Genomic DNA, 26,890 nt, shown 5'->3' on the forward strand with positions numbered 1-26,890 from the left:
TTATCTTAGGATAGCTTATAGCCGGACGTTGAGAATAAAACATAATCTCCACTTTACTTTTACTTTTACAATCTTGTATCTCGTAGTCGTATCTCATGTCGAAAATAAAGGAAACGGTGGACATATATTCATCTTTCTATCAGGCCGATAGAGCTCGACATACTTACAACCTAGTAACCACCCTAAATAGAAGATCGCTTTAAAGCTCGTCATTGTCGCTGTCTTATATCTATTGACCTCCAAATCGTAGAATCGGACATGATACACAAGCACAGATGGGTATATCATCGACTTGTCAATTGATCATGGTATTGTTCGTCAGCGTCGCGTACATAAGGATATGGGCTCACGTGTCATCGCCATGCCCTATGAAATCCTATTCTAGACAATTTCTCTAAGCCTGAACCTTGAATGTTCTTCCACTTGCTGTCTTCCTCTCCTTTTCTTCGTTCTCGGGTCGGGCTCTTCGGAGCACTGTGCCGGCGGTTAGTATATGAACCTCTTATAATGACGGATACGATCGTACCTTGCAGGAAGTCCGCTGTTCGCCTTCTCATACGAGAGTGAATGTATGCCTAGTCATTTCGTTAGAATATCCCACGAGTTGTTAGGACCAGTATCCACATACCTTGGAGGCTTTGATGTGATAATGGAAATAATCTCGGAAGGTCTGGATGTGGGAGATGACATCGGGCATGCGCTGGGGTGTCAAGTGTCGTGGGAATAAAACTATCGAGGTTAGGAGGGAAATTCAAAGGGCACGTAATGTGGAACATACCAAATGTGACATATCCAACCTCGTTACCTTCAGTTGCCTGCACGCCAGGAACCCCTTGCAATTCTAGGGGCGGATCATTCCTAAACAGGACTTGGGGCGCATTTTGAATGGCTCTCCTTCGGGCGTCGACGAATTCTTGAATAAAAACCTTCCCAAATACCCTGTCTGTCTCCTCGCGGAAGATGGTGCTGAAGATAACAGTTACACGGTCGTGGCTCGCCTTAACGTAGATGGCTTCCTCGTCACGGTAGTGGATTGCCATAACCTCACCGCCTTCTCGAACGCCTTGAGGTGCCTCTTCCGACGTGTACTTCGAAGCATCCTCCTTCAACTTGTAGTGCTCGGCGTAGGCATGCTCGAACGGGGCAGCCATAGCGTTCCGCTTTAATAAGGAGATCTTGCTGACCAACTCCTCTCGTGCCTCTGTAAAGCCCGTCAGCATGACTCAAATCAGGCAAGACTATATTGAATTATGGAATTACCCTTTTCTTCCGGTAGGCTTTCTAAGTCGACCTGGACCGAGAAATCGTAGCCGGTCTCGGGTGCTACGACATAGGGGCCATACTCGCGCTGGAGCACCTGCTCGGCGCCGTACTTGACAAGATCTCTAAAGCATCGGATTTGAATGGAGACCAATATCTTAGTCTTGGTCTCGGGGGTTGAGATGTGGAAGATTACGCCATCGAAGTCGGAAACGGTCTGGTCGATAGAGGCGGGAGGAGCTCTAAGTGCATTATCATATGGTTAGATTAGGGGCGAAACATAATAAATAATAAATAAACTTGGTTCTTAAACTTACCCAAATAGTCTTTCTTTGAGTATGGACTCTATTAATACGTTTTGGTAGTCTAGAAGCAGCATGATGGCTAGAGATTGACTTCTTCTGCTTGCTTCCTGACAACGTTTGTGCGGTATGAATTATGAATCGGGGACGTGGAGCTGAATGAGGTATGGAAAGGTCCAACTACCTAAGGTTACCTAAGGTTCAATGAGATTCAATGAGATTCAATGCTGCCTTGGTGGGGCTCAGTACCTATGCAGTTACGCGATTACGTAGTAAAGCGAGGACTGTACAATACACATGTACCTACATGTCATTTTCCCTTATCGCTATCCATCTTCTTATCGAAAAAAAGAAGTCCCGATAAGAGATTCTTATCGCGCGTCTCCGAAGAAAAAAAGTTACCGCGATTGAATTGATTGAATTTCTAGAACAGAAGTTAAAAACTTCCAAACTCCAATCCCGTCGCAACCATGGTCAAGTCATACTTGTGAGTACCAAGCCATTGATGCGTGGTCGCATATATTTCGCGCTAATAAAAATCCTACAATAGAAAGTATGAGTATTCAAAGTCGTTCGGCGTTGTAACTTCTAGTACATCGAATATCCTTTGGACCCAGCAGAACCGCTCCAGTACCGGTGCTGGCCAAGCGCTTGTCGCGGCGAACGAAGAGCTCCTATGCTGGGACATTAAGACAGGGGATATTGTTGAGCGATGGAGGGACGAGAAATGCTCCGCCCAGGTGACTGCCATTGCCCAGAGTCAGGTTAACGAAGACCTGTTCGCTGCCGGCTACGAGGATGGTAGTATCCGACTATGGCGGAGCAAAGACCCGAGTCCCTTCATCACCTTCAACGGACATCGTTCGGCCATAACAGTCCTATCGTTCGATCGATCCGGCGTCCGACTTGCGAGCGGTTCGAAAGACACCAATGTTATTATCTGGGATCTGGTAGCAGAGGTCGGCCAGTTTAAGCTGCGAGGACATAAGGACCAGATAACGGGACTGCAGTTTGTGGAACCGCAAGAGGAAGTGCAAGAAGGAGAAGATTCTGAGGCCATGGTTCTTGATGGCGCAGGCGACTCGTCGTCCGAAGGCTTCCTGCTTACTACCGGAAAAGATGCGCTGATTAAGCTCTGGGATTTGGGGTCAAGGCACTGCATTGAAACACACATAGCGCAAACTAATGGCGAGTGCTGGGCATTGGGGCTTTCTCCAGACTATAGCGGATGCATAACTGCTGGCAATTCCGGTGAACTGAAAGTCTGGGCTCTCGACGCCACTTTACTCGCCGCGTCGAGACAGCAAGTCGATATTCCTGCCAATACACAATATCTGCGAGATCGAGGGACCTTATTTCGACATGGAAAAGATAAAGCTACCGAGGTCGTGTTCCACCCCCGCCGGGACTACTTCGCCGTACACGGCTCGGAGAAATCTGTCGAGATATGGAGGATACGTACCGAAGCCGAGATTAAGAAGAGCCTAGCAAGAAAAAAGAAGAGAAGAAGGGAGAAGCTTGCGCAGAAGAAGGGAAGCGGTACGAACGGTGATGTCCAACCAGACGATGAGGATGACCAGGACGAGGATATCAGCAGTGCCGACATTAATGATGCTTTTGCTCAGCACCTTATCATTCGGACGGGTGGAAAAGTGAGATCTGTCGATTGGGCTGATATTCACGGCAAGAAGAAACTCCAATTGCTAGTCGGGACAACGAATAACCAGCTAGAAATGTTCAATATGCCTCTAAAAGAGAAGAGTAAAAAGTCAAAGCAGGAAGACATGCCCGATTACGAGAGAGCTTTATCCATTGAGATTCCTGGCCACCGAGCGGATATACGATCGTTAGCTCTTAGCTCCGACGACAAATGGCTCGCTTCGGCGTCCAACGGAGGCCTCAAGATCTGGTCGATGCTAACGCAGAAATGTGGCAAAACTTTAGAGTGCGGGTATGCTCTATGTTGTGCCTTCTTACCCGGAGACAAGCTTGTCGTTATTGGTACGAAAAGCGGCGATATTGAATTATTCGAAGTGGCTACGGGTACTTTGCTAGATAGCGTTACTGCACACGAAGGCGCGATTTGGTCCTTACAGGTTCATCCGGACGGTAGGTCAATCGTATCTGGAAGTGCGGACAAGTCGGCCAAGTTCTGGAAGGTCCAGGTGGTGCAAGAGGAAGTCCTGGGAACGACTCGGACTACATCACGTTTGAAGTTATCACATTCGCGAACATTAAAGGTTTCGGATGATATCCTCAGCCTTAAGTTTTCGCCAGATGCGAGGCTCCTGGCTGTTGCTCTACTGGATAGCACGGTGAAGGTGTTCTTCGTAGACTCCCTCAAACTATATCTCAATCTCTACGGGCACAAGCTGCCGGTCCTGGATATGGATATCTCATACGACAGCAAGCTGATTGTTACATGTTCGGCGGATAAGAATATAAGGATATGGGGTCTTGACTTCGGCGATTGCCACAAAGCATTATTGGGACACCAGGACAGTATTCTCCAAGTCAAATTTCTACCGAACAACCGCGAAGGCAATGGTCACCACTTCTTTAGCGCTAGTAAAGACCGAACGATAAAATACTGGGATGGCGATAAGTTTGAGCAAATACAGCGGCTCGATGGTCACCACGGAGAAATATGGGCTCTGGCGATTAGCCAAAGCAGTGAACCTCCCTTCATCGTTAGTGCCAGCCACGACAAGAGCATTCGAATATGGGAAGAAACAGATGAGCAGATATTCCTCGAGGAAGAGAGGGAAAAGGAGATTGAGGAGTTATATGAGAGCACATTAACGAAATCCCTAGAGCAAGATGTAGATGCGGACGAGGATAACGGAGAAATTGGAGCTGCGACAAAGCAAACATCAGAGACGCTAAATCATGGCGAAAGAATCGCAGAGGCATTAGAGCTCGGCATGGCTGATCTGCACGTCATGCGGGAATGGGAAGAGGCCAAAGTGTCAAACCCGAATATTGCGCCGCCGCAGCGCGACCCGATGTTCATGGCCCATGGCGGAATTAGTGCTGAAGAATACGTTATGAAGGTCCTTCAGAGGCCAGCAGCATCCGCACTGAACGATGCGCTCCTCGTTCTTCCGTTCGCTTCAGTCCCTATACTTTTCACTTTCCTTAACCTCTTCGCTATGAGGTCGATGAATATTCCTCTGACGTGTAGGATATTGTTCTTCATGTTGAAGACACATCATCGCCAAATAGTAGCCAGCAGGACTATGCGTGTCATGCTGGACGGTATAAGGTCAAACCTGCGGAAAGCTCTCCAGAGGCAAAAGGACGAGATGGGCTACAACATAGCGGCGCTCAAGATAGCGGGGATGCAGATCCAGGATAAGGGAATTAAAGACTATGTGGACGAGAATTGGGACGACGGTACCGGAGCCCAGAACGTTAAGAAGCGGGCTTTCGTACATGTATCGTGATAGAATTGGACGATACATTAGGTACCTACCTCCTATTTTATAAAAATAGAAAGCACTAAACCTTGTTATCCGATTTAAGTAGACTTAAGTACTCTGCAGACCTAAGATGTCATGTATATACAAATTTATACACATTGCTACTTTCAATTTATCAATTTATACCGCGTGCCAACTTGGCAGTCCGAACCAATGATATCACCCCTTTCGAACTCTCCCGCATACGCTAGCTCGGCCGAGGGTTGTCTTGGCAGGAGACTAGAGCTTCTTGTGCTACTTAGCTACCCCTCCCCCGCAAGAGCTCAGCAATAGGATGGCAGGATGGGAGAGTTTTAAGTGGAGCTGTCCCGTTACCGCCTGCCGGGTTCGTAGCTTACCTCGGCATCTTCCTGCGACGTCGATTCCTCGTTTTTGCTTTGGGCGAGCCTCAGCGTCTTCCGTCACCGATTGGTAATTTACCGATTATCTACCTATCTACCTAGGTACCTAATCTTATTTACTTTTGCTTACCGACGAGATGTGATGGGTTTTTGTTTCTTGTAATTAAGAGTTTATTCTTGCTTTTTTGCTCTTACCACGGCAATTGGGTAGTTAGACAGGACAGCACCCAGCAATCTCCCTTCCCTTTCCTTTTCGTCAGCTTCGTGTTGTTAGCTACCTAGGAGCGCAATTAAAAGCTCGATATACCTCGACCATGGCGGGCCAAGTAAGACATCCGATCGATACGGCCGCGTTGGAACGCTACATTGCTCAGAATGTACCCGAGATCAAGCTGCCGCTAGACGTGAAGCAGGTTCGTTCGCCTTAGACAATCCCATCTCAGCACAGCAGTGAAGTTATACGCATACTTCGTAGGTATCACCCAGTTTAATAGATCATTCAACTAATAACAACAACCAACTCCCAGTTCGGCTTCGGCCAATCCAACCCAACCTACCAACTCACCTCCCCCGACAAAACCCGCTACGTCCTGCGCAAAAAACCCGCCGGCAAACTCCTCTCCCAGGCCGCCCACAAAGTCGAGCGCGAGCACCGCGTCATCGCCGCCCTCCAAAACACCCCCGTCCCCGTCCCCCGCGCATACGCCCTCTGCCAAGACCCAACCGTCCTCGGCACCCCCTTCTACATCATGTCCTTCGTCCACGGCCGCATCATCCACGACCCCTCCATGCCCCAACCACACGCCCAAACCCCCGCCGAGCGCGAGGCCCTCTGGCGCGCCGCAGTCGAGAGCCTAGCCGCTCTGCACAGCGTCGACCCGGACGCCGTGGGGCTAGCCACCTTCGGCAAGAAGGGCGGGTTCTACGCGCGCCAGCTCGCGACGTGGAAGCACATCTGCGACGTCCAGGCGAGCACCAGGGACGTCGATACCCAGGCGCCCGTGGGCGCGATCCCGCACATGGACGACCTAGTGGCGTTTTTTGACGACGAGGCGCTGCGGCCGCGCGACCGCGCTACGCTTGTGCACGGCGACTATAAGATCGACAACGTGGTGTTTGCGCCCGAGGAGCCGCGCGTGGCGGGCATTCTGGACTGGGAGATGAGCACGATCGGACACCCGCTGTCGGACCTGGCGAACCTGCTCAATCCGTTTTACCTCGTTTCCCTATCGCAATCGCCGTCTTTCGCCCCGTCGTCGTCACCGTCGTCGTCTTCGAAAGACGGTAGTGTTCCGAGCCAGACCGAGGCTATAGCAGCCATAACCAACGCCGGATTTCTCCCCGGCGCCACGCCCGGCCTGCCCACGCCCGCTGCGGTGTTATCCTGGTACGCGGCGGCCGCGGGCTGGGACCCGCGACCCGACGAGGTAGCGTGGGCCTGCGCGTTCAGCGTGTTCCGGCTCGCGGCCATCTGCCAGGGCATCGCGGCGCGCGTTGCCACGCGTCAGGCTAGCAGTGCCGACGCGCGTCGACACGCTGCTGCTGTGCGGCCGCTCGGCGAGTTCGCGTGGGAGCTGGTGAGGAAAGAGAAGGAGAGGCGGAAGGCTACGTCTGGTAGTGGTGCCAAGTTATGATGTTATGATGAACCTTTATTTTTGCCTCTCTCGTTGTGTTGCTAAGCCTTAGATATAATCTAGAGTGAAGAAGCATTTAGCTAGATGGATGTAGGAAGCTTCACATCTTGTTAGAAACCTCTAAATAGCGGTGAGATTACTTGGGCCGGAATATGAGCTACGATCATAAATTCATCATTCATCTCATGTCAACATATTTGGATTTATTTTCAATGAGTCCTTAGTTATATTATGAAGCCACAGCTTTAAGTAGCACTTTTGAGATCTAATCAAACTCCCATAAGCTCATAAGTTAGTTAAAGTTTATATACCCCTTTCAAAGATTTCTTTTTCAATATAGCAACAAGTCATTGCATAGATACATAGGTAGGTAAGCACATCAAAACATGGCAAGTTATCAAAGCACGACGCTCAATTAGAGCCTATTTGGCTATCTGAATTAATGAGTATGGTTAACCCTTCACCGCAAATCTGTTTCAGGACGGGAGGTCAAATATATGCATTCATGAAGAAACCATATCGCCTTGAGGCCGAATTGAAATCCCTATCAAGTTTTTGTTTCGGGGGAGGAGACTTCCCAGTCTAATAACCGTCTCCTAGAAGTGAATTTCATGCCTGTCGTCATTTCCGGCGCCCGACTAAAACCTAAGCCGTCCGTGCTGAATGGGAAGAAAATATCATGGTGAACCTGATCTGCGTATCGTGCGTAAAACTTATAGCCGCCCTATCCGGCCCCTAAGACCTAACCCCCCCTCTCCCCCCTAACGCCTAGCAAAATATGTCTTCGGAGTTGAGTAGAAGAAGTGTCAGTAGAATAACCGCACTCGCGAAATCCTCAAATCAGCCTGCGAATCGTGCCAAACCATCGAGATACCGTATGCGGAAACTAAAGAAAATCGATGCAGATCTCTATGTGGATTACCTGCTCCATAAGACGTCGCATGCACGAATGAAAAAAGAAATAACAGCTCAGAGGCGCCATATTGTTGCTCCCCCCTATCGCCTGTTATCGGAACGCACAATTCGTCCCAGTCTATGACGTTGCGGTAGATATTGAAAATCCTCTGTTTCCCGCGTCATACGTAGAGGTATTGACGTCGGGTTTCTGTGACGGTAAGAGGTACGTTGTAATCCACGAAGATAATTTATGTCCGGGTTTCCCATCGCGTGTCCCTATGACTGCTGGTGGGACATAGCCCCTCCGTAAATAGGCTCGTCAGCGTTAGTCATGTAGACTTCCGGACCTGCATATGTCGGGGACATCGGCGAGGCATGCTGTGAGCGCATATGGGGTAGTGTAGTATAATCCTCCCCATTGCTGCCAGAACCTGCGACAATTAACGGATTCAGGTACGGCTCAGGCGGTGCCCCTCCCATTTGTGTCGGGAACTGGAAAGAAGAAACATGAGCATCAAATGTCGGCCGAGCAGTAGCGTTCGACGAGGATGCAGAGTGCTGGCGAGTGTGTAAATGGGTCGCACTCGGTCTGCTCAGCCAGGGGTACTGCTGCAGCGAATTGTTAGTAAATTTTATTTCCTCCCGAAGGCTTCGAGGAATGCAAGCTAAGGATTATAGGAGTACTTTGGGGAACGAACCTGAGCTGCGGCTGCACCATTTGATGAGAAATGCGGCCGTCCAGAGGGGAATCCTCTCAAGCTTCCATGGCGAGGACGCACTCTACGTCTGCCGTCGCCAGCCTCGCCAAACGGAAGCGGAGAGTGACGATCCCCGAAATTGCCATGCCAAGCTGGTGTTCGAGAATTATACATCGGCGGATTATCTTGTCTTCTAGCTGAAGCACCACTTAATGCAGTATACTCGAAGTCTGAGAATGGACTATACCGGGTATTAGCACAGGGCTGGTTGTAATATCATAGCAAAGTATAAATACCTTGAAGTCAAAGCTGCTAAACCGCCCAGCGTATTGTCAGCAGGTCGTCCGGGCGCATCCGGCTCGCTACGTTCGTGCTCTCGGGCGCTCCGCATTTGCTGCATCTGCATCGCCGCCTGGTGGTGCTGGCGTAAGAATCGATAGACGCTATGCGCATTCACCGAGTTTCGATGTTGAGGCTCCGATGGGACTTTATCTCTACAGTAGGGGCAGCTGTCCGATTCTTCAAACCACTTCTTGATGCAATGATCTCCAAAGACGTGCTTACACTTTGGCAGCCGCAACGGGTTTTCACAGATGCCTTCGGGAGTCTCTGCTCCATAGTCGTTATAGCATATCACGCAGGCTAAGTACCATTAGCTAAACTTTCTTAACAGCTTCAATATTAACTCACTCCTCTCATTTTCCGGCAAATTTGAAATTGTCACACTCTCGAGTGAAGTGATTGCCTTCTTAGAGGCAACTCTCTTACTTGACATGGCCCCCCTAATAAGCTGGTGTGCTCTCAGACGATCATCGGATGCGTTGTCTAAGTTGGGTGCATTGCCAACGGCAGCTTCTAAAAACGAAAACGTAGCCGCGTCAGGTTCGGAGTCGTCGTCACTAGACCAGCCCGACTCAGATGGTAGCCGCGGAATAGTCCGTCTGTTTCGGGTCGCACTGGCGCGGCGCGGCTCGGAGCTTGCTGTCTCGTTTGACATGTCGCCGGTTTGAGGACCACCAGGTGCTCGGTGATTAGGCGAAGATGAGGCTGCGATAGAATCGTGGTTAGAATACTCTTAATATAGAAGCAAATGTTATAAATATTAGTAGCGTACCTGAGTTAGAGGAGGATCCGTAGTCAGTCTGTCCACCAGAAGGAGCATTTGCATCGGAAGTCGTAAAAGGTGATGGCATACTAGTATGCCGAGTAAAATGTGGATTGTGCTGGCTTGACTGCTGAGCGGGGTGCGAAGTTTGGGGAAATGTTGTTTGCAAGTTTTGGCCCGCAGTTGTAGGAGGCATAGAGGTGAGGGATGGTAAGGTTGTCCTCGAACCATGCACTGAGGCACTGTGTCCTGTTTCACCCGCAATTCCAGCCTGAGGTTGTTGACCTTGATTAGAACCTGAGAAACCTCCCTGACTATGCTGAATAGGAGCAGTGCCTCCAATCCGCTGCAGGCTGACCATCGGCGCCCGGTAACGGAATTGAGGTGGGTTACCGTGTGGGTTGTATAAGCTGGGCCCGTTTGATTGATAAGGCGGCTGGTTCATTTGGCCAGTAGCCATTGGTAAAATAGGCGGAGAAGGATGGTAGAGAGGATCAGTGTTCCATCGGGCATGCGGTGGGGGCAAGGTTTGCCAAAAGTGAGGGTTGTTGTGCACCGGGTCCAAGTAGTAATTAGGTCGAGACGGGAACATCGGTGGTGGATGTTGTTGGTTGTGCTCAGCAGCAGCAGCAGCCCGTAAGGCCGGGCATGCAGAGCGAGCTGCGTGATCAACGCTTGCCGACGACGATGACGGATTAGAATGCTCCTGGGGGTGCATCATGTAATCCATTGTCGAAGGGTCCATGCTAATCCTTTTCTTTAGGAGAGTGGCGGCCTTAGTTTAAGAGACCGTCACTCCTGCACTCCCGTTCCTATATCCTTAGGATTGCAGACGTGTGGTTGCCTTGATGTTCTTTGGTGGAGAGAGTGGGACGGATGAGAACCGGACGATAGACGGAGGGGTCGGTGAAATAGATAACCAGGGTTGATCGCCTCGGGATGCGGATATAAGTAAGATCACCAGGGGTTAAAGTCGGGCACAGTTGGAACAGCCGACGATATTGAAGTATTTTCTTTTCTTTTCCACACCGTCCCAAAAGGACTAATACTGTGCCAACCAGAAGATCCCGCCTGCTTGACACTTCTCGCAAGGTGCGTGGGGAGACGGCGATGACGGCATAGACAAGGACGGACGGATTTTGTGAATGTGAAAAGTAGAAAATATGGTGCGGGATATCGTGCCTGCGACGAGTTTGTTTTCTCGGTCCGTTCGATTATCTACCTGAGTCGTGGTTATACCTGAGTCGTGGTCGGTAAACAAAAATAACACTGTTGCCAAGTGACAGACAAGTTGAACGTGTGTCAGGTCTTCAGATTTTCGGGTCTTTGTGATCTGCTACCTATGAAGACTTACGTCTTCCCCCCAAACGCTAACTAACCAGGCTGAGTGCTGTGTAATAAGTAATTGACTTGCAAACGCTTGCCTTTGACAATGCTTAAATATCGAAATACTTAGGAGGGCGGATATGGAGAATATTCGATCCTAGGTATTGACGGCAATTTGATAATAGGATATAGTTAGGTAGGGAGGTGGTGAGAAAGATAGGTCGCCCGATACGGCGAGAGGTGGTTTAAAGACGGAGATTGAGATATGGAGGGGTTTTATTTAGATGTAAAGAGCTAAGAGCCAACATCCGATCCGATGCGTTCATGGGCCTACCTGGATGTACTTTTGGGTCTATCTCCAGGGGAAGGTAGGTCGGGGAAAAAAACAACGAAGGGAAGAGGGAAGGATGGATAAGTAGGAAGGTAGGAGGGAGACAAAAAAGACAAAAAGAAGGCTGGCAGAAGACTGACTGTGCTCAAATTAAGAAATGGTAGTAAGTGCGATGCAGCAAATACGCACGCTCTTACCATACAGAGATACAGATACAGATACAAGCAATGCACAATACAGCAATATAGCAATACTTTACAACGATAGGTACAGCCCATAGTGCACTGTATGTATGTATGTACCTACCTACCTACCTACCTACATAGGTAGTATGTAATATGTAATATGTAAGGTAGGTGGAAGTTAGCTGGTTAGGTAGTGTATGTATCTTCATACATGCAACCAGTTCCAGTTTGACCTCATGGATCCAATAGAGGACGAAGGTGGGTAGGTTAGGTACTTACAAGCGTACACATAAATCCACCTTACATCCATGACCACCTACCTTCAAGGTTACTTACTACCTACCTAGGTAGCCAGGGCTGTCAGGTAGGCCTACCCTGCCTACCTTGCCTACCTACATCCTACATACGTAGTAACATAAGCTAACGTGCGTGAGTTGCAAGTTTTAGGTAGTTTGCGTTATCCAAGGGATTTCCATTGTCCACACAGGTGGTTTTTTTGTCCATGGCACGGCTCTCCAGAAAATTTCATTTATTCATACGTACCCATGTACCCTTGGACTAACCCAGCCAGGTTACTTGGTTGGCATGATATTATTTGTAATTCGTAAATTGGTACTATGGACCGAAGGATTCATTATCGCAGATGGCAAAACCAGCAGCAAAGAGATATCATAAAGGATAAGAAATGCCGTCGGACTTTGACCACGTTATTCGCGGAGAGGCGGCTTAGGAGACAAGCTACCACGCCCAAGTTCTAAGGTCCAAGCTCGGAGGAAAACCCGATCCAACGCAGACTCCGGGCCAGTCTGGACTGGCTTGGCTTGGCTTGCTCCAAGCAGACTCAGATGCTGACGGGTGAGTTCATCCGTCAGGAAAATAAATGCTCTATGTAGAGGCTAGGTGTTTGGAATTAAATGCTATGTAGGAACAGTCGACGTGTTGCAGTACCCATATATGTAGGGATTGTGTAACTGGTGCAACTGGCGTGCAACTGTGTTCCTCTGCTGCTGCATTGATTCGGGGACTCGGAACTGCGGTCGTTGGCTGCGGAATGCTGGGATGCTGGGATGCTAGGATGATTGCTGCTTTGGTTTTCTGACAGGGAGATTTCAGAATTGGTTTCACATTGTGATTTTAGGTATTTGTACGGAATACAAAGAGTGCACATGTTACCATGTTACAGGCAATGCGAGTAAGATAAGAATATGCGATAAGGCCTTATCAATATCAATCATAAATAGTACCCTGTCTCTCCCTTTTTTTCTACCCGTCATTACGACAGAATATAAGATCAGATTGAGGTATAACATAGCTACGCCAAGTGCAAACTCAATTACATAAAAATCTTAAATTAGTTATGATTGACTTTTAAGTTCCTGAGTCTGTTGGACTTTTGGACTTGTTAGCAGAGTTCCAGCTTCCGGCTATTGGGATAGCGTCTCTTTCCTTATTGGGTAATACCCGACTGAAGAGCGGAACCTCTTAGCCCATAATCGTCCATACCATGCATACATGCACTTAAGACGAATATCGCTCTAAGTCGCTAACATCCATGGCAGCATGGAAAATTGGAAATCTTCCGCATCTTAAATTCAATAAGTCATTCCAATAGTCATTCTAACATGATCACAATCCTGAAAATAACGAATCAATATTCAAGATGTCCATACCCTTTTACACAAGTGGTACCCTACTGACTCGTTCCCCAGCCACATGATGGGATCACCGCCCCGACCAAGCCCAAGCTGTTTTTCATTGATCACTCATCACAGATATTTCGTCGTATTGTCATGGAACCCCTCATATCTCCCCTCCCCCATCCCATGCCCTGCCCCGTACTAGCAAGCGCGAGAGACAGCCCCCAAGCCAGCGCCTCGCTGCAGCTAGGATGCTATTTTCACTTATAACCAACCAAAAAAATACAGCACAGAACAAGCGGCCCGTCACGGTATCAGCCGGTCGTGGAGGTGATCTTGTGGTCGGGTAACGATACAATGATGCTACCTACTATTACATAGGCCATCTTACCTGGGATCTAATGAATCATCCCGGTCCTTCATGGATGCCGGTTTAGGTAGCCCTGGCCGCCAATACCGCAACTTGTAAAAAGAAGCCTTGCTCCCTTCCGTCTTGCCTCAAAGCACGTCTTGACTTGATTTATCGTCTCTTACATCCTTGTCTATGAGCAGATAGACTAACACGCACTAAGCATTTAATGCTTACAAGTCATACCCTTCTGTCGCAAATATGTGCCAGTCTAGTACGGTCCAGGAAAGTTCTATATATGACGAGAATAGGACCATTACACGCAACGATACAGGACGCCACACAACTACGAGACTATGAGCAAGCAGCGCTCGATCTGTGCGGCGAAGTAGTAAATAGGTTTTCGGACCTAGAGCGTTCGAAGGTGGTAACATCATCATCACCAGCACCAGTTTCAAGAGGGGTCCGCATCAGTCCGAAAGACATACTATTATTTTACGGAGTATTCAACGCGGTTCCGTGCGAGCTCCAACCACGCAGATCACACGCCTGCATAGATGATTCTGCGGACACACACATATCGGTCCGCCGTCCACTATCCACCCTAGAGCTACCCCACGGAACATTTACTACGTAGGCCATTAAATAGGTCAACGACGTTCTCCATATCGGCGACCTAAAAAAACGACTATGAATTACTACGTGCAGATAGACCACTGGTAGCAGTTTGGCTAGCGATGCTGCGATCCCCATAAAGCGTTGGGGCGCTTCTTCCCTTATCTTGTACTCCGAAAACAGGCTCATTTGATTGATAGCCCGACTTATATTACCCTGTTCTCATACCGCCTAGGTTAGCCAAGTTCTTGTCTGCGACTGTTACAAGGAATTGCGAGTCCGCCTATCCGTCAAGACACCGCCCAGGTAACCTAGCCTGCATCATCACATCACGCTGACTTGTATACCTATTTTGTGGTGCGTTCGATATCATGACGCAGTCATGCTACGAAAACCTCGTCGGTATTGCGCCGCTCGTAATCTTGTTAATAGGCTCAAGTTTGATGGTATGCTGTCCCACCCAAGACTACCTACCTAAGAATGATGTATTTGCTAGCTTACGAGACGAAATTCTGCTTGCAATGGTTGAGCGATCAAATTTGATGAGAAAAAACAGAGAAAAAAAAAGCCATTAAATATCCTCCTCAAATTCCTCAGTACCACAGAGGGAAATGTTGCAGATCCCAGTAAAGCGATTAGGACCAACAAAGATCTAGTTTGAACCTTGAGGGGGACAGCCGACAATCAGTTATTGTGATCCATATATTTCACCATGAGAACTTTATGCTAGCCACCCTCTCACCAACCAGAACAAAAAAACCACTCGAAAATACCGTGTGTGGCTTTTAGCTTGGGAAGTCCTTTTCTTTTTTCTTTTTTTTTTATTCCCGAGGCGCATATTGACTATAAGCAGGCTAAAATGTTGTTCAAATCACTCATTGGAAGCCGTACTATAAATTGTCAACCGGTAAGCAGGCAATGTCAGGATACCAAGGTACTTTTCCTATGATCTCAAATCAGACTTCGGTTTATCAGAATTGGTATCGTACATATCACCTAACGCACCGAATCTGCGAATTAACAATATCCTTATACGCACCATTCACCTTTTAAACGATTACGAAATCACCCCGCCAAAACCCTGTCATTATGTAATGTTAGAAACTGTACCCACCGTATCTTTGGAAAGTTTGTATGGGATCCTTTCCTTAAGGGAATCGATTAACACTCCCTGCCTCCACCCGTACGAAAGGACCCTTTGTCGTTCTTGGTAGTAAATGGAGAGTTTAAGTGCTTTGATTGGCTCCCTCGCAAAAAGGATCGACCCAGGGTTCTACTCATCGATTTTGCAAAGCGACTAAAGCAACTTTTACGGCCTTGCAACATCGCAAGGGCAGGGCATCTTACTGTATGTTCTTAAGTGCCCAAGACCCCAAGTCCCCGTTCGATGCGAACATGGTCGGATATAACATGGACGTATAACATGGGTTCATGGATTCATGGATTCATGGATTAACGGATTCAACCATGCGTGGTCAGCTGGAATATGACCTCGAGGACATTTTCGGGCGTTTGCCCCGTCCTACTATCAATATTGAGCCAATGCCTCAACGCCATCTATTCTCTTGGTATTTCAAGCCTATCGCCAAACCTACCCATGCAAATGGGATTTGGCGAGAGGCGAGAACGAGGCCTGCTATTTAATTCACGATTTGGAAGGCCAATCCATACGGCCCGGATCACAGCACAGCCTATTCTTTTCCCATCCGTGCTCCTGGGCTTTGTGGTTTACCTTATTACCACTACCCATGCCCCCATGCTCCCATACTCTATTACTAGATGGCTGGCCGGGCTTGGATCCCAAATCATGTCAAAGTGGACAGACAGTTCTTATTCTTAGCTCCGTCCCAACCGCCACCAAGCTTCTAGATCAGAGACAGTGCCTGACCAAAGCCACTGGTGGTATATTATTATTACCTATTATTATGTTAATCGGCGCCAAACTTCCCTACCACCAAATTTGAGTCATATGATGAAGTTGGCCTTTTTCACCGCATATCTGTCTCCGCTCAAAACCCGCCGCCAGGGCAAAAAGAGCCCTTGCCCTCTCGGTATTCCAAACATACCTAGCTAGACTTCCCGAGCTCTGTCTCACTGTCCCAAGCTTATGCCAACGGCGCTCGGTATCCTACACTGTCTAAATCTATTATTACAGGCGCCACTTCGGAATGATAGAAACGTGCATTCAATTCGAGACCTCGCTTGTTGGCTTTTAATATTTGGACCTTTTTTTTTTTTTTTTGCCGCCAACCCAGCGCGACAAGACTAATCCTAGAGCTGGCTAGTCCTACCGAAACATCGCGACCTAGCCTCCCTATACCGTTTAAAGCAAGTTGCTAATCCGTGGCCTTAAGACTTATCTACATACTAGTATCTTCTGTAACGTCTTACAGCGTTAACCCATACCATTTTCTAGCCTCAATGGCGCAAGTTGAGTCGAAACTACACAGCCGAGTTGCATCGGTTGGTTCTTAACTCGGCCTTTATCATATCCACTAACCCCTCTCGTATATGCTTTGCCTCTACGGTCCCCAGCGCTTCCGAGGTATAGCAGAATGTGTTGTTGCCGCCTCATGCATATTTGCAGCAATGCCATTCGTCGCTTACATTGAGGGGATCCCGCAGAGCACATTCGCTTTTCAGACCCGAGAATAAGGCGCAGTGGTATAGTATCAACTGGTACCAACCACATTCAAATTAGAATATAACGTTTATCCAACGGCCAAGTCCTCCCAGTCTTGTTCTCACATCAGACACATAGGTCCAGGTTGCCGGTATCAGCCAAGCGCCCTTGACGGACGATTTATATTAGGGATGACATTTCAATGCTGTTCCTAACCCTGTCAAGTTCAACTTGTCTCCCTTGCCAATCAAGATGCAACTTTGACGTTAACGCGGAATATAGGGCTTGTCCCAAAATCACAAAATGCTCTGTATTTCTCGAAAAGCAGGCTAAGACATAAAAATGGCTTATTGGGAAAGGCAAGTCGGGGGCTCCGACAAAAAAAAAAAAAAAAAGCAGTCCATTAACGACTATTTTCACATCTCAGCCACCAGACTCGATTTTATATGATGTATTTGGATAGGTGCACGCCATACAGGGTCGTGTTTTGGGATTTCGAATAAGTTCGCAGGATATTTTGAAATTTGGTTCAAAGCATACGGTGACGACGCTATTATACGTATCACAGGGTCGGCTTACGAAAATATCCAAATGGTGGAGTTCGCACGAGGTTCCTACATCTACCTCATACCGGCGCAGCCGTATTACAGTCTTAAGTTTACACGTAATGACGTCCTAGGAGAGGTAACGCGGCCCACAACTGCATCCTTTGCCCTTTCTTTCTTTCTTTTTAACAGATCCTACAGCCGTCCCGTCGTTATACGACGTACTCAAGGGAAGCTTTGGCATAATCTCGTCCAACATTAACTTAAGCCTCGGCCCTCAAGTCTCAAAGCCACCAATCTTAGAATTCGAAGCCGAATTTTTAGCCACTGCTCACATCGTAGTGATTTTGCCACCGGTCTCACTTAAACGAGGCCGGGCGTCACCGGCTCCAAAACTCCCGACCCGTGCTTACAGTTCCTACGTGTGGGGGTGTTTCGAGAGACATTCTTAGGAATGAGAATCTATAAGTTCGAGGCTGAGTCGTACTAATGCTCTAGTGGCTATCACGATTCACAGCATTTCTCAATGTTATATTCCAAAATCTATCCTCATACTCGGCGCAAACCTTGCCGGCTCGCGGCACTATGAGGCCGACAGCTATGAGGAACAGCGTGTCAATCGAAAACTTGTTAGCCGAAGCACCCAATGTGGTGATTCTTTAGAAGTTATCGCAATTGAGCACGTGGCGTCGTTTTCAGAAGGCATAAATGCTAACAGATGTTAACAGTCAAGGATGATTGTCGTTCGGATAAGAATTGTCAAATTTTAGTGGGCGTGGTCATTGAGAGCCTCTCGAAATACCGCCAAGGCACGAACGACTCGACACGAGGACACACCTAACTAACCCACTATATCTAAGTACACAGTATCCGAGTGTGACTCACAAGAAGTGGACGTGTCCTTTGAATACGTGGTAAGTCGAGCATTACGGCGATCAGTATCGTATCAACCTCGTATGCGTCAACGTTAAGTCAAGGTGAGAAACAGGTGGCAACGCAAAACCCATCCGTCCCCATGATGGGATTCTAGGCATCCACGCTCTAGACTTTAAGTGAAAGGCGTATCATATATCGGCACGATCTTAACTCATTCACACCTATATGATACTTGTTATCATATATGTACACGTATGTTCCTGAACATATCAATTCCTCATAAGCCGGGCATAGCTCACAGAGAAACACGGACCTTAGATAACGATGCCGTCTTTGACTTTCGTAATGCATTAACTATCAGATATATTGTAACACTCAACTAATACTATTTATGAATTTATAATGTTTACCTTGCTACATTCAAGACTCCTGTGATACTCAAGACTCGTGTTCTATTTACGCCATATCAACTTGGGTTGTCTTTCTAGTCTAGTTAGTCGGAGTTGTCCTAACATGTTGAATGCTTATACTTGAGTAAACTCACCCTTCCCTGGATGAGAGCTGATCCAAATAGTAATAGATCTTTCACTTTACATCTTCATATCCCCGTCGCGTCTTCCTAATTCAAGTACGTCAACTTAATGAGAGGCTTTGGGCATATGCTGTTTAAGCCAACTTGACTGGCTGAGGCTCCCTTACACGCTATAGGAGATACTGGTGAAGATGGATTTCTTGAACGTACCTAATGTTCCTTCGACGAATAATCCTGCCGTTGATAACGGCTCATGCAGACATGGTATGATACATTTATATCGGGTATCTGATGATAGTTGAACCTGTTGGCAAGTGACAGGTTGCCTGTTTGTTCATACATGCCCCTTTACTTATACTCATAATACACTTTATACCCAGTACGCGAGAGATATTGTCTCAGAGTAATATACTCTACCTACGACTTGATCTTTTCTATCTAAATATGTGCCAACCTAGATATATCGAAAGTCTCCCATGAATGCCTGCCGATATAAGTAACTCACTCATTTATACTGGTGAGTTATGAGGAGATATTAGAAAACTAGGTACTCTGCTCGTTTTAAATTCATCGCGGCACTAATGCCCATATAGACCTTGGGAAATTGTAAGCGGTAAGCGATAGGGTAAGCACGACGCGTCTCTCGCTAATATATTCAGTACCTGATATCATCATCTAGCAAATAAGAATAAAATGAGGGAGCTGGGCCGTTGTTTCTCATATCCCACGGTAATATGCCCCTTTAATTCATTCAACATCCACAGTCAAACGTAAATCAGCGTTATAAGCCGACGCTTAACATTGCTAGATATCCGGTTGCTTATAATGGCTAAATAGTATACATTTGACAGTAGTTATATGCTTATCAATAACTTAAAAAAAAAAGCTGCTAAACCCTCGATAGGGCGTCCATCCATAGCCAGGTGGTCAAGGCCGAGCAAGTGTAATATGGTATACAAAGTGTCACTATCTACGGTCTAGCTATGGTATAACTCTAGTTAGTCATTTATAGTTCTATACACCACCCCGTGATACTCTTGAAGACACGTGATACCTGGTCGTTCTAATGTATTATTTGAACTCAGCAAGTCGTACCAGTCAACAAGATGGATATCTTAGGCACCTATATTAAGTCCGAATACCCATGCCTTCTTCTCTTATGTATCTTAATCTCATATCTACCTTAGTGACTGGGCGGGCATTTGCCTAGTGTACAGGCTAGGTGGGCTGAAACATGTGAAAGGGCCTCGACAGAATGAGGGCAGCCTCAAAAAGGAGAACAATACCGGGGGTTTTTGAAAGGAGTTAACTACTTCAACCTTCAACATGAAGAAAGTCGACCTTCTGTTATCCCAGGAACCCGCCCTATCCACACGGGGTCCCGGATTCAGCAGTAAGCGGGTTTTATTCTCTTGCCCTACGGAATATAACTCAACTGATACGAATACATTAGGTACATACACCCGAGCCGGTTCGGAACCGCAACCCGGCCCTATTTACTATAGTTAAATGAACAGCCGAATTAATCCAGCGCCATTAGTCCCACAGGCCTCCAAGTATGTATGCAGTAAGTACCCGCCCGCTCTTACCACACTCGGCCGAGTCCGGGTCCGTTGCGACTACGGAACAGGTTCCGATCCGGTGAGGAGGTAAAGTAGGTAGGTACATCGATCGTGCGGGTCTCGACAACGCCGGACCGGTAGGGCTCGCGAGTAGGTCTTCGGATAGGTACCTTAGTCCTACATATGTAGGACTTTATATATATACCTTATATATCAGTCAATTAATTCAGTCAATCAATTCAGTCAATCAATATAATAGCCCCAAGTGCTGGGTTAATTTATCGTATCTTTCCCCATAATCGACAACCAACGCACACGCGGATCGCCTTTATTGATCCCATCACATTTCCGATCGTAGCGCATCACATTATCACATCGCACTAAGTCAGCCTTTTCTTTCTTTCTTTCTTTCACTTTTAGCCTCCTCCTCCCCGTCCCCGTCCCCCTTCCACCCTCGGGCATTCTAATCTACTCTAGCCCAGCCCAGTCCAGCCAGACCTAGCCTAACACTAATTACTTACGCCTAGGCGTCGCACGAACTGCCGTGCATGAAGAAGAGCGGGAAGGAACCGAAGCCCACGTTTTCGAAACCGGTTTGTTCGCGTGAGCTTTGTCTACTTACTTACTTGCTTGCTTGCTATTACCTACTATGATAGATAGCTATAGCAGCAGCTAACTAAGCTCCATGTATTGTACCTATCTTACCTCCATAAGCAAGCTACGTAAACAAGAAGGGTCGCACAGAGAAGTAAGCGGCTACTCACACACTTACATACATATGTACTACCCCCCGACCGAGCTCGTCTACGTAGGTCTAGGCTCGCTCGGTCTTCCTGCAATCAATATCATCTAGCATACCTACTAAAGCACCTACCTACCTACCTAACGCCTTCCTCTACGTATGTACCTACGTAGGCGGGCGTATGCAACTCGCGTATATATCTACAAGTATTGGACCGTCAGCAAGCAAAGCAAGCAAGCAAGCCACCCAAACACCCAAGTAAGCGAGACCAACCAACCCGTCTTAATCATTAGCCCGCGCCCACGCGGCAGGCAATAAATACTAGGTATGGCATGTATATATGTACCTACCTAACCTACCTACGTTCGGACAAAATAGAAAAAAAAAAAAAAACAAGCAACAAGCAACGAGCAACGAGCGGCTTGCGACCCGAATATGGATATAAGCCGCGAGCCGAACCTGAGCAAATAATGGTCGAGCGGGGGAAAAGAGGAAAAGGGACCCCTTGCTGAGAATAACACACACATCTGACCCAACCAAGAGAGAAAAAAAAAAAAAGAGCCCCGGCCACGTGCGGACGGCCAGTGGCCACTCACCGTCGAGGAATGACATACGTATTAAGGTAGGGATGAATACAACTATTGTATTCCAACTATTGTGCGGAATATTTCCTTCCACGCTTTACCGCACGCGGCCCGATATGTAGGTAGGTAGAGATCTCGAAAAGGCACCGAGGTAGGTAATTTTCTCGATTCTAGGGCCTAGGTATCTAAAGAAATCCCTTTTCTTTTCTCCTTACCGGACAGACACGCGAAGTACTTTATTCTCCTCTACATAGAAAATGTCTCGTACGTAAGACGCGGCGCAACCACTTCTGTCATACAGTCGTATTGCCCCGCGAAAAGAGGCGCACTGTCTACTTCTACCTACCTACCCAGTTACCTACCTACCTAGCTGCCTAGCTACTTCTCGTAAGGCGGCCGGCCGGCACAGTAGCCTGCGCACATGCCCCCCCTATCGTGATTCGCGCAGGTATCCTGCTCCTACCGAGATAAGCTCGTGGAGTCCCATGTGTGCTAGGTAGGTACCTAGCTATGTACATACATAGATACCCCTGTCTGTCTGCTCTCCCTGCTCGCTACTCGACGACCAGTTAGTTGTCGTCGTTGTTCGACTCATATGACCGCCGCTCACCGGCATCGAATGTCGTTTCTTATTTACCTTTTCGGCCAGTATTCCGTGCCCTATCCACGCACGCATCTCGCAACTACGCTTCCTCGGTCTCGCCAAGGTAGGCAGGTACCTGATCTAGATACATCGTTGAGATACGTACATTGCTGAGCACACTAGCCGAGCTGACGGGCGACGCGGGTAACGGGATGGCGTCAATATTTATTCGAGGCACGCCCCATCCGATCGTCCATCTGGTGCCCCATGACAGATTGCACTGTAGCAAGGCGAAGTAGACAATGTACTAACTAATCGCCCTTGCAATTGAAATCGCGAAGATCGCCGCTAACGGATGTTTCAAAATACGCTGACGCCAGCGAGCCGTCCAAACTAAACCTATGGCTGAGATTTGGCATACAGCGGAAAGCCACCGGGCTATTTGAAGCAAAAGCCACGGCTGATATAACGGGGATCGCGATATCATTTTTTGATGAGCTTATATTTACCCCCCACAATTTCGAGCTCGCCCTCTGCTATTTTCTCCCCGAGGAATTCTTGCAGCTCCTCGTTACTCCACGGAAAGCCATCCGCGATCATCATCTTCATCATCATGGAAATCTGTCCGAGAGGCATGGCAGGGCTGGAGTTCGTCAGCATGCCTGTGATGAACTGCCAGTAGACTTGCCGCTTTTCCTTCTCCTTCTCGCTCATCCCGGTCTTGGCCTTACGGGGCGTCGCTGGTCCTACATCAACAGCACCAGGGTTTGACACGTGTGCCGCCTGGAGTGATGAAGGCTGCTCAGCATCCGAAAGACGTTCGATGACAACGTATGTATTATCTGGCAGCCTACGAAGCACTTGCTTCTTTTCCCAGAAGTTAAGTGCTGCCGTGAGAAGGTCTTCGTCCATCTCAAGCTTCATCCATAGATCGTCAAAAGTCCAGCTAGAAGAATTCTCCTCGCTGAAGGCGTTGATGACGGCTGCTTCGTACGTATGAACTTTTTCCAAAATTGACCGGTCTTCGAGCTCCAGTTCCACTGTCGCTTGACCGATATGATTAAGCCACTTAATCTTACGCGATGGCTTTACGTGTTCGAAAATAGTTTCGTACATTTTCTGCATTTCCGTGACGCTAGAAGGTAACACGAAGCGCTCTTCGCCGACCTCAGGCCAGTAAAGCCGCGATAAGATCCGTGCATGGATCGTCCAATCTCGACTCATATTTTTTGGGTGGTTGACCGCTTCGCGGTGGATGACACCATCAAGTCGTGCTGAGTCTTGAATATCCTTGATCATCACATCGCAGGCTTGTAACGAGGACTCTCCGAAGCGCTTTTTGAGTAAGTCAAGCACGCCTACCTCTTGCTTGAACCCTGTCTGCTCAGATAGCAGCCGCTCGCCTATTATGCTTTGGAATTCTTTGATAAACACTTCCGGTGAGCCAAGAGCGCCAATAAGCGTGCCGATTACATCCTCGGATTTCTGTCTCCTGTAATTGGAGCCCGCATCTACCGGAGCAGGGGCCCAGTCCAAGTCATCCCATTCTTCGGTTTGGCGTTCAGTGCGATATCGGTCAGAATCTTGTAGTAGTAGCTCTACTAGTTCGACAAGTTTCGTATTGCGAGCCTCAGAGTTGACTTCTTCTTTATTAGCCAGCAGACCCGTAACGATGATGCGGACCGCATCTTCCCGAGTACATAGATATAGCTGCAGAGAGTAAGCTACTCGGTCCAAAAGTACTCTCGAATGGTCTAGTTTGTGAAATGTCCGGATCATGGCAATATACGTTCGGAGTATATCTAATGTTGAGCGTCCGGCGTGTAGTAAGCGTCTCTGTAGGGTAGATGAGAATGCGTCTGTGAGCTGCAATCGTCGTTGGGGTGTTGTAATTGCGTAGCGAAGATCATCGATCCCGCCTTCGCTATCTGGCCAGCTAATAACAATATCGAAGAGCTCATCGATGCGAAGCGCAGCAAGCCGCCCGACAGCAATCTCTTTCCATTTCTCTACATCCGACCAGTTGATTTGTATGCCGCTACCGAGTCGGCTGGTGACTTCCACGGCCAATCTCGCATATTGATTCTCAACCCAGTCCAGAAGCTCCTTAATACACTGTGGCTGCATTCTAATACGGGCTGGAAGACGTCCTCCCGTCTTCAAACCGTCATTGGGACCCCATACGCCCGCAAAGGTCTCTCGAATATAGGCGATCATCGTCCCGTCAAGGATTTCAGCAAAGAGGATCTGAAACTTTTCGCCGGCAAAGCCGACGTTGCATAGCGATTCTACTAACTGGTGCAACTCCTTTCTTGCCTTATCTACCTTGTCGGGGTCTATAGTCACCTGCCTGCCCCGACCCGGAGCACGAGATACCGCTCCTACACCAAGTAGCGTCTTCATTAGTTGGCCAAGGGTTGATCTTAGAGCATTTATCATGGCATTGGACATTGAGTTTCCAACTATCGCATGTAGATCACGTTGGAATTTCATGAGAGCAAGGTCTGCAGGCTCTTCTTCCATAGCCCGAAGAATTAGTGACAACCCGAATAGATACTGCCTGTTCGCAGCTTCTAAAGTTCGTATACTACCTAGCAGGACCTGTGTCTGGTCCGGGTAGCCATCGCAGACAGACAACAACGGCAGGACATGGCTTACAAAATGGTGTCGAACCTGCTGCGTGTGCCAAGCGAGAATATCCTCGGTACGATTGGCAAGTGGGAGACGCACAGTCGGATTTAAGATATCACGGAGTGCGTCCCGGAACGCGCCGTCGTCGGCATCCTGCGAGTTCGGCAGGGCCCCGAATGAGTCCTCGGCGGTAACGGAGGGTGGGAGCGCAATGCGGGACGTAACCACGTGCCAGGACCGGTCAAAGCGGGTCTGCTGCTGGGCGTGAGATTTCTCCTCGGGCGAAGTCAGCAGGAACTGGGAATCGGTGGCTTTCTGGGGCGTCTGGGTCAAAGGGCCCCCAAAAGTCTGACTCCGACTCCGACTCTGGCTCTGGCCAGGGAACCGTAGCGACGAAGTAGAATACGGTGTAGGCTGAGACACATCGGTCTGGAAAACAGATTGGATGGCGTGTCTTCTTCGCGCGTTCCACTTAGTATCAATATCCGCAGTCATCTCGTCTTGTTGCTATTGTCGTCAGTGGACAACTGTAGATGAGAATTTAGCTGATACATCGATGTACGATGAATGTACCATAACCCCCCCTTGACGGATATAAAAACATACGCGACAAGACGGAAAAAACACTTGGTATGGAGCTTGTAAGAATTATTTTTAGCGGTTGAGAGAGCGTTATCTCCTAGTCGTCGCGTCGTTTAGGCAGCTAGTCTCGTATGTAGCAGGTGATTTCGAGTTAAGGGCTGACAAGGTTCAATTAGCTTAGGCAAAATCAATTGTTATGGAGTCTTTGGGGCGGTTTAGGTAGGCGGTGAAAGGGCATTGCTGTTGCTCGCGGCTATTGCTATTTCATCATTAGGTGCCATCATTTTAATGGTCTGTGCGTTATTATAGCGTAGTATTGTACATAGGTACTTAGATAGGTACGTCATGTACGGAATACATTACAATACATAGGTACAAGTGCCTTACCTGTTATCAGCTTGTATTACAGGGTGCCTCGCGCGGCTGAAGCGTTTATCGCAACATCCTTTCGCATTACCCATATGCACCCCCAGCCGTGTACCTATAATCACCTCTTCCCTGGATAGTCTTAGCGTACTGTAATTTCTTTCGCCGATACGGATGTCGTATTGGTATATGCCAGGTATATAGGTAGGTATATATGCAGGACATTGGCGAGGGCATTTAACGTGCGTAATACTACTAGTACGTTAGGTATGTATATCAAGCTCGTCTAACAAGGATGTAAATAACATAGATGCAGTAGCGATAAGGCCCTGTGATCGACATTCTACTTTTACTCGTTAATCTTAATCTGAGAAGCTTAAAAATACCTGACGAAATTAGAATGCCTGCTTTAATGGTCTCTCTCCCCTTGAGCTTCCGACACCATCTTTTAATAACCACCACTCTTACAACCAGCAGGTATTATAGGTATTTGATGCATATCGGGACTAAGGAGAATTCTGGGTGTAATTAAACTCGTCCAGAGTTTACACACACACACACACACATACACGGGGTTTGAAGAGGGGAAACCATACACCTGCCCCCCGGTCCTCCCCTCTTCTCCAACTATGGTGTTATGAGGGCCATTCTGGTTGACTGCGGCGTTGACGAATAGCGAGTCCGTCCTCCGCTGCATGCAAGTCGCATTGTGGGCAAGAAACGTGCTGCGGGGGCACACGAATAGAAACCACGCATTGAGTCGGCCGGTCAGCGTGGCCACGCACCGCTCTAGCGTTACTACTCTACCTACAGCGCGACGGCGCCTCAAAGGTACTCACAAGTATTTCCTAGCTACTACATATGATGTTATTATGTACGTCGACTCCCCCCCTCCCCCACTCGCAACATGAAACGAGGTACGACCGGCGCAGATCTGTCAGACGCAAGCCGTACGGCCTTACTGCGTAAAAAGTTAGGCGTAAGGACGGCTGAGTGAGTAAGATGATTTAGGGCTGACATAACTAGGCCGTTGCGCAAAAGCTAATCTGTCCCGCCTTTGTGAATAGGTACATGATAATAAGTTGGATATTGTTTAGTGATA

General features: G+C 48.0%; 5 protein-coding genes across 5 annotated transcripts; 2 read left to right on the forward strand and 3 right to left on the reverse strand.

The window, feature by feature from the left end:
* Window positions 1-105: 105 nt before the first annotated feature.
* On the reverse strand, window positions 106-1,737 carry F5Y00DRAFT_238878 (P34-Arc-domain-containing protein). The gene is made up of 6 exons (XM_048008026.1): window positions 1,578-1,737; window positions 1,261-1,502; window positions 779-1,201; window positions 629-729; window positions 527-575; window positions 106-474 (listed from the first exon to the last, which is right to left on the reverse strand). Exons 1-6 carry the CDS (start codon window positions 1,637-1,639, stop codon window positions 395-397), a joined length of 957 nt encoding a protein of 318 aa, XP_047864266.1. The 5' UTR covers window positions 1,640-1,737; the 3' UTR covers window positions 106-394.
* A 247-nt stretch (window positions 1,738-1,984) lies between these two features.
* Window positions 1,985-5,220, forward strand: F5Y00DRAFT_238879 (WD40 repeat-like protein). The gene is made up of 2 exons (XM_048008027.1): window positions 1,985-2,049; window positions 2,113-5,220. The coding sequence occupies exons 1-2, from the start codon at window positions 2,033-2,035 to the stop codon at window positions 5,006-5,008; spliced, it is 2,913 nt and encodes a 970-aa protein (XP_047864267.1). The 5' UTR covers window positions 1,985-2,032; the 3' UTR covers window positions 5,009-5,220.
* Window positions 5,221-5,429: 209 nt separating this feature from the next.
* On the forward strand, window positions 5,430-7,383 carry F5Y00DRAFT_238880 (acyl-CoA dehydrogenase family member 11). Its single transcript, XM_048008028.1, has 2 exons — window positions 5,430-5,798; window positions 5,913-7,383. The coding sequence occupies exons 1-2, from the start codon at window positions 5,700-5,702 to the stop codon at window positions 7,017-7,019; spliced, it is 1,206 nt and encodes a 401-aa protein (XP_047864268.1). The 5' UTR covers window positions 5,430-5,699; the 3' UTR covers window positions 7,020-7,383.
* Window positions 7,384-8,125: 742 nt separating this feature from the next.
* On the reverse strand, window positions 8,126-10,919 carry F5Y00DRAFT_90327 (uncharacterized protein). The gene is made up of 5 exons (XM_048014325.1): window positions 9,729-10,919; window positions 9,305-9,661; window positions 8,911-9,256; window positions 8,615-8,855; window positions 8,126-8,522 (listed from the first exon to the last, which is right to left on the reverse strand). Exons 1-5 carry the CDS (start codon window positions 10,462-10,464, stop codon window positions 8,193-8,195), a joined length of 2,010 nt encoding a protein of 669 aa, XP_047864269.1. The 5' UTR covers window positions 10,465-10,919; the 3' UTR covers window positions 8,126-8,192.
* An 11,773-nt stretch (window positions 10,920-22,692) lies between these two features.
* On the reverse strand, window positions 22,693-25,335 carry F5Y00DRAFT_262726 (uncharacterized protein; the record flags this gene model as incomplete). The annotated part of the gene is made up of 1 exon (XM_048011428.1): window positions 22,693-25,335. One exon carries the CDS (start codon window positions 25,333-25,335, stop codon window positions 22,693-22,695), a length of 2,643 nt encoding a protein of 880 aa, XP_047864270.1.
* Between the last annotated feature and the right edge of the window lie 1,555 nt (window positions 25,336-26,890).

This window comes from Daldinia vernicosa (genome assembly GCF_022497035.1).
Source record: "Daldinia vernicosa strain CBS 139.73 unplaced genomic scaffold F5Y00scaffold_27, whole genome shotgun sequence".
In the NCBI taxonomy this organism is placed as follows: Eukaryota; Fungi; Ascomycota; class Sordariomycetes; order Xylariales; family Hypoxylaceae; genus Daldinia; species Daldinia vernicosa.

What these genes read in the sequence shown, in the direction of transcription:
- F5Y00DRAFT_238880 (XM_048008028.1), top strand. Translation starts at nt 5,700, where the DNA reads ATGGCGGGCCAAGTAAGACATCCGATCGATACGGCCGCGTTGGAACGC. An exon ending in TGCCGCTAGACGTGAAGCAG is followed by an intron (nt 5,799 to 5,912) that starts GTTCGTTCGCCT and finishes ACCAACTCCCAG; the next exon opens with TTCGGCTTCGGCCAATCCAA.
- F5Y00DRAFT_238878 (XM_048008026.1), bottom strand. Translation starts at nt 1,639, where the DNA reads ATGCTGCTTCTAGACTACCAAAACGTATTAATAGAGTCCATACTCAAA. An exon ending in CTCAAAGAAAGACTATTTGG is followed by an intron (nt 1,503 to 1,577) that starts GTAAGTTTAAGA and finishes TAATGCACTTAG; the next exon opens with AGCTCCTCCCGCCTCTATCG. An exon ending in AACAGCGGACTTCCTGCAAG is followed by an intron (nt 475 to 526) that starts GTACGATCGTAT and finishes CCGCCGGCACAG; the next exon opens with TGCTCCGAAGAGCCCGACCC.
- F5Y00DRAFT_90327 (XM_048014325.1), bottom strand. Translation starts at nt 10,464, where the DNA reads ATGGACCCTTCGACAATGGATTACATGATGCACCCCCAGGAGCATTCT. An exon ending in CGGATCCTCCTCTAACTCAG is followed by an intron (nt 9,662 to 9,728) that starts GTACGCTACTAA and finishes ATTCTATCGCAG; the next exon opens with CCTCATCTTCGCCTAATCAC. An exon ending in ATGGTGCAGCCGCAGCTCAG is followed by an intron (nt 8,523 to 8,614) that starts GTTCGTTCCCCA and finishes TCGCTGCAGCAG; the next exon opens with TACCCCTGGCTGAGCAGACC.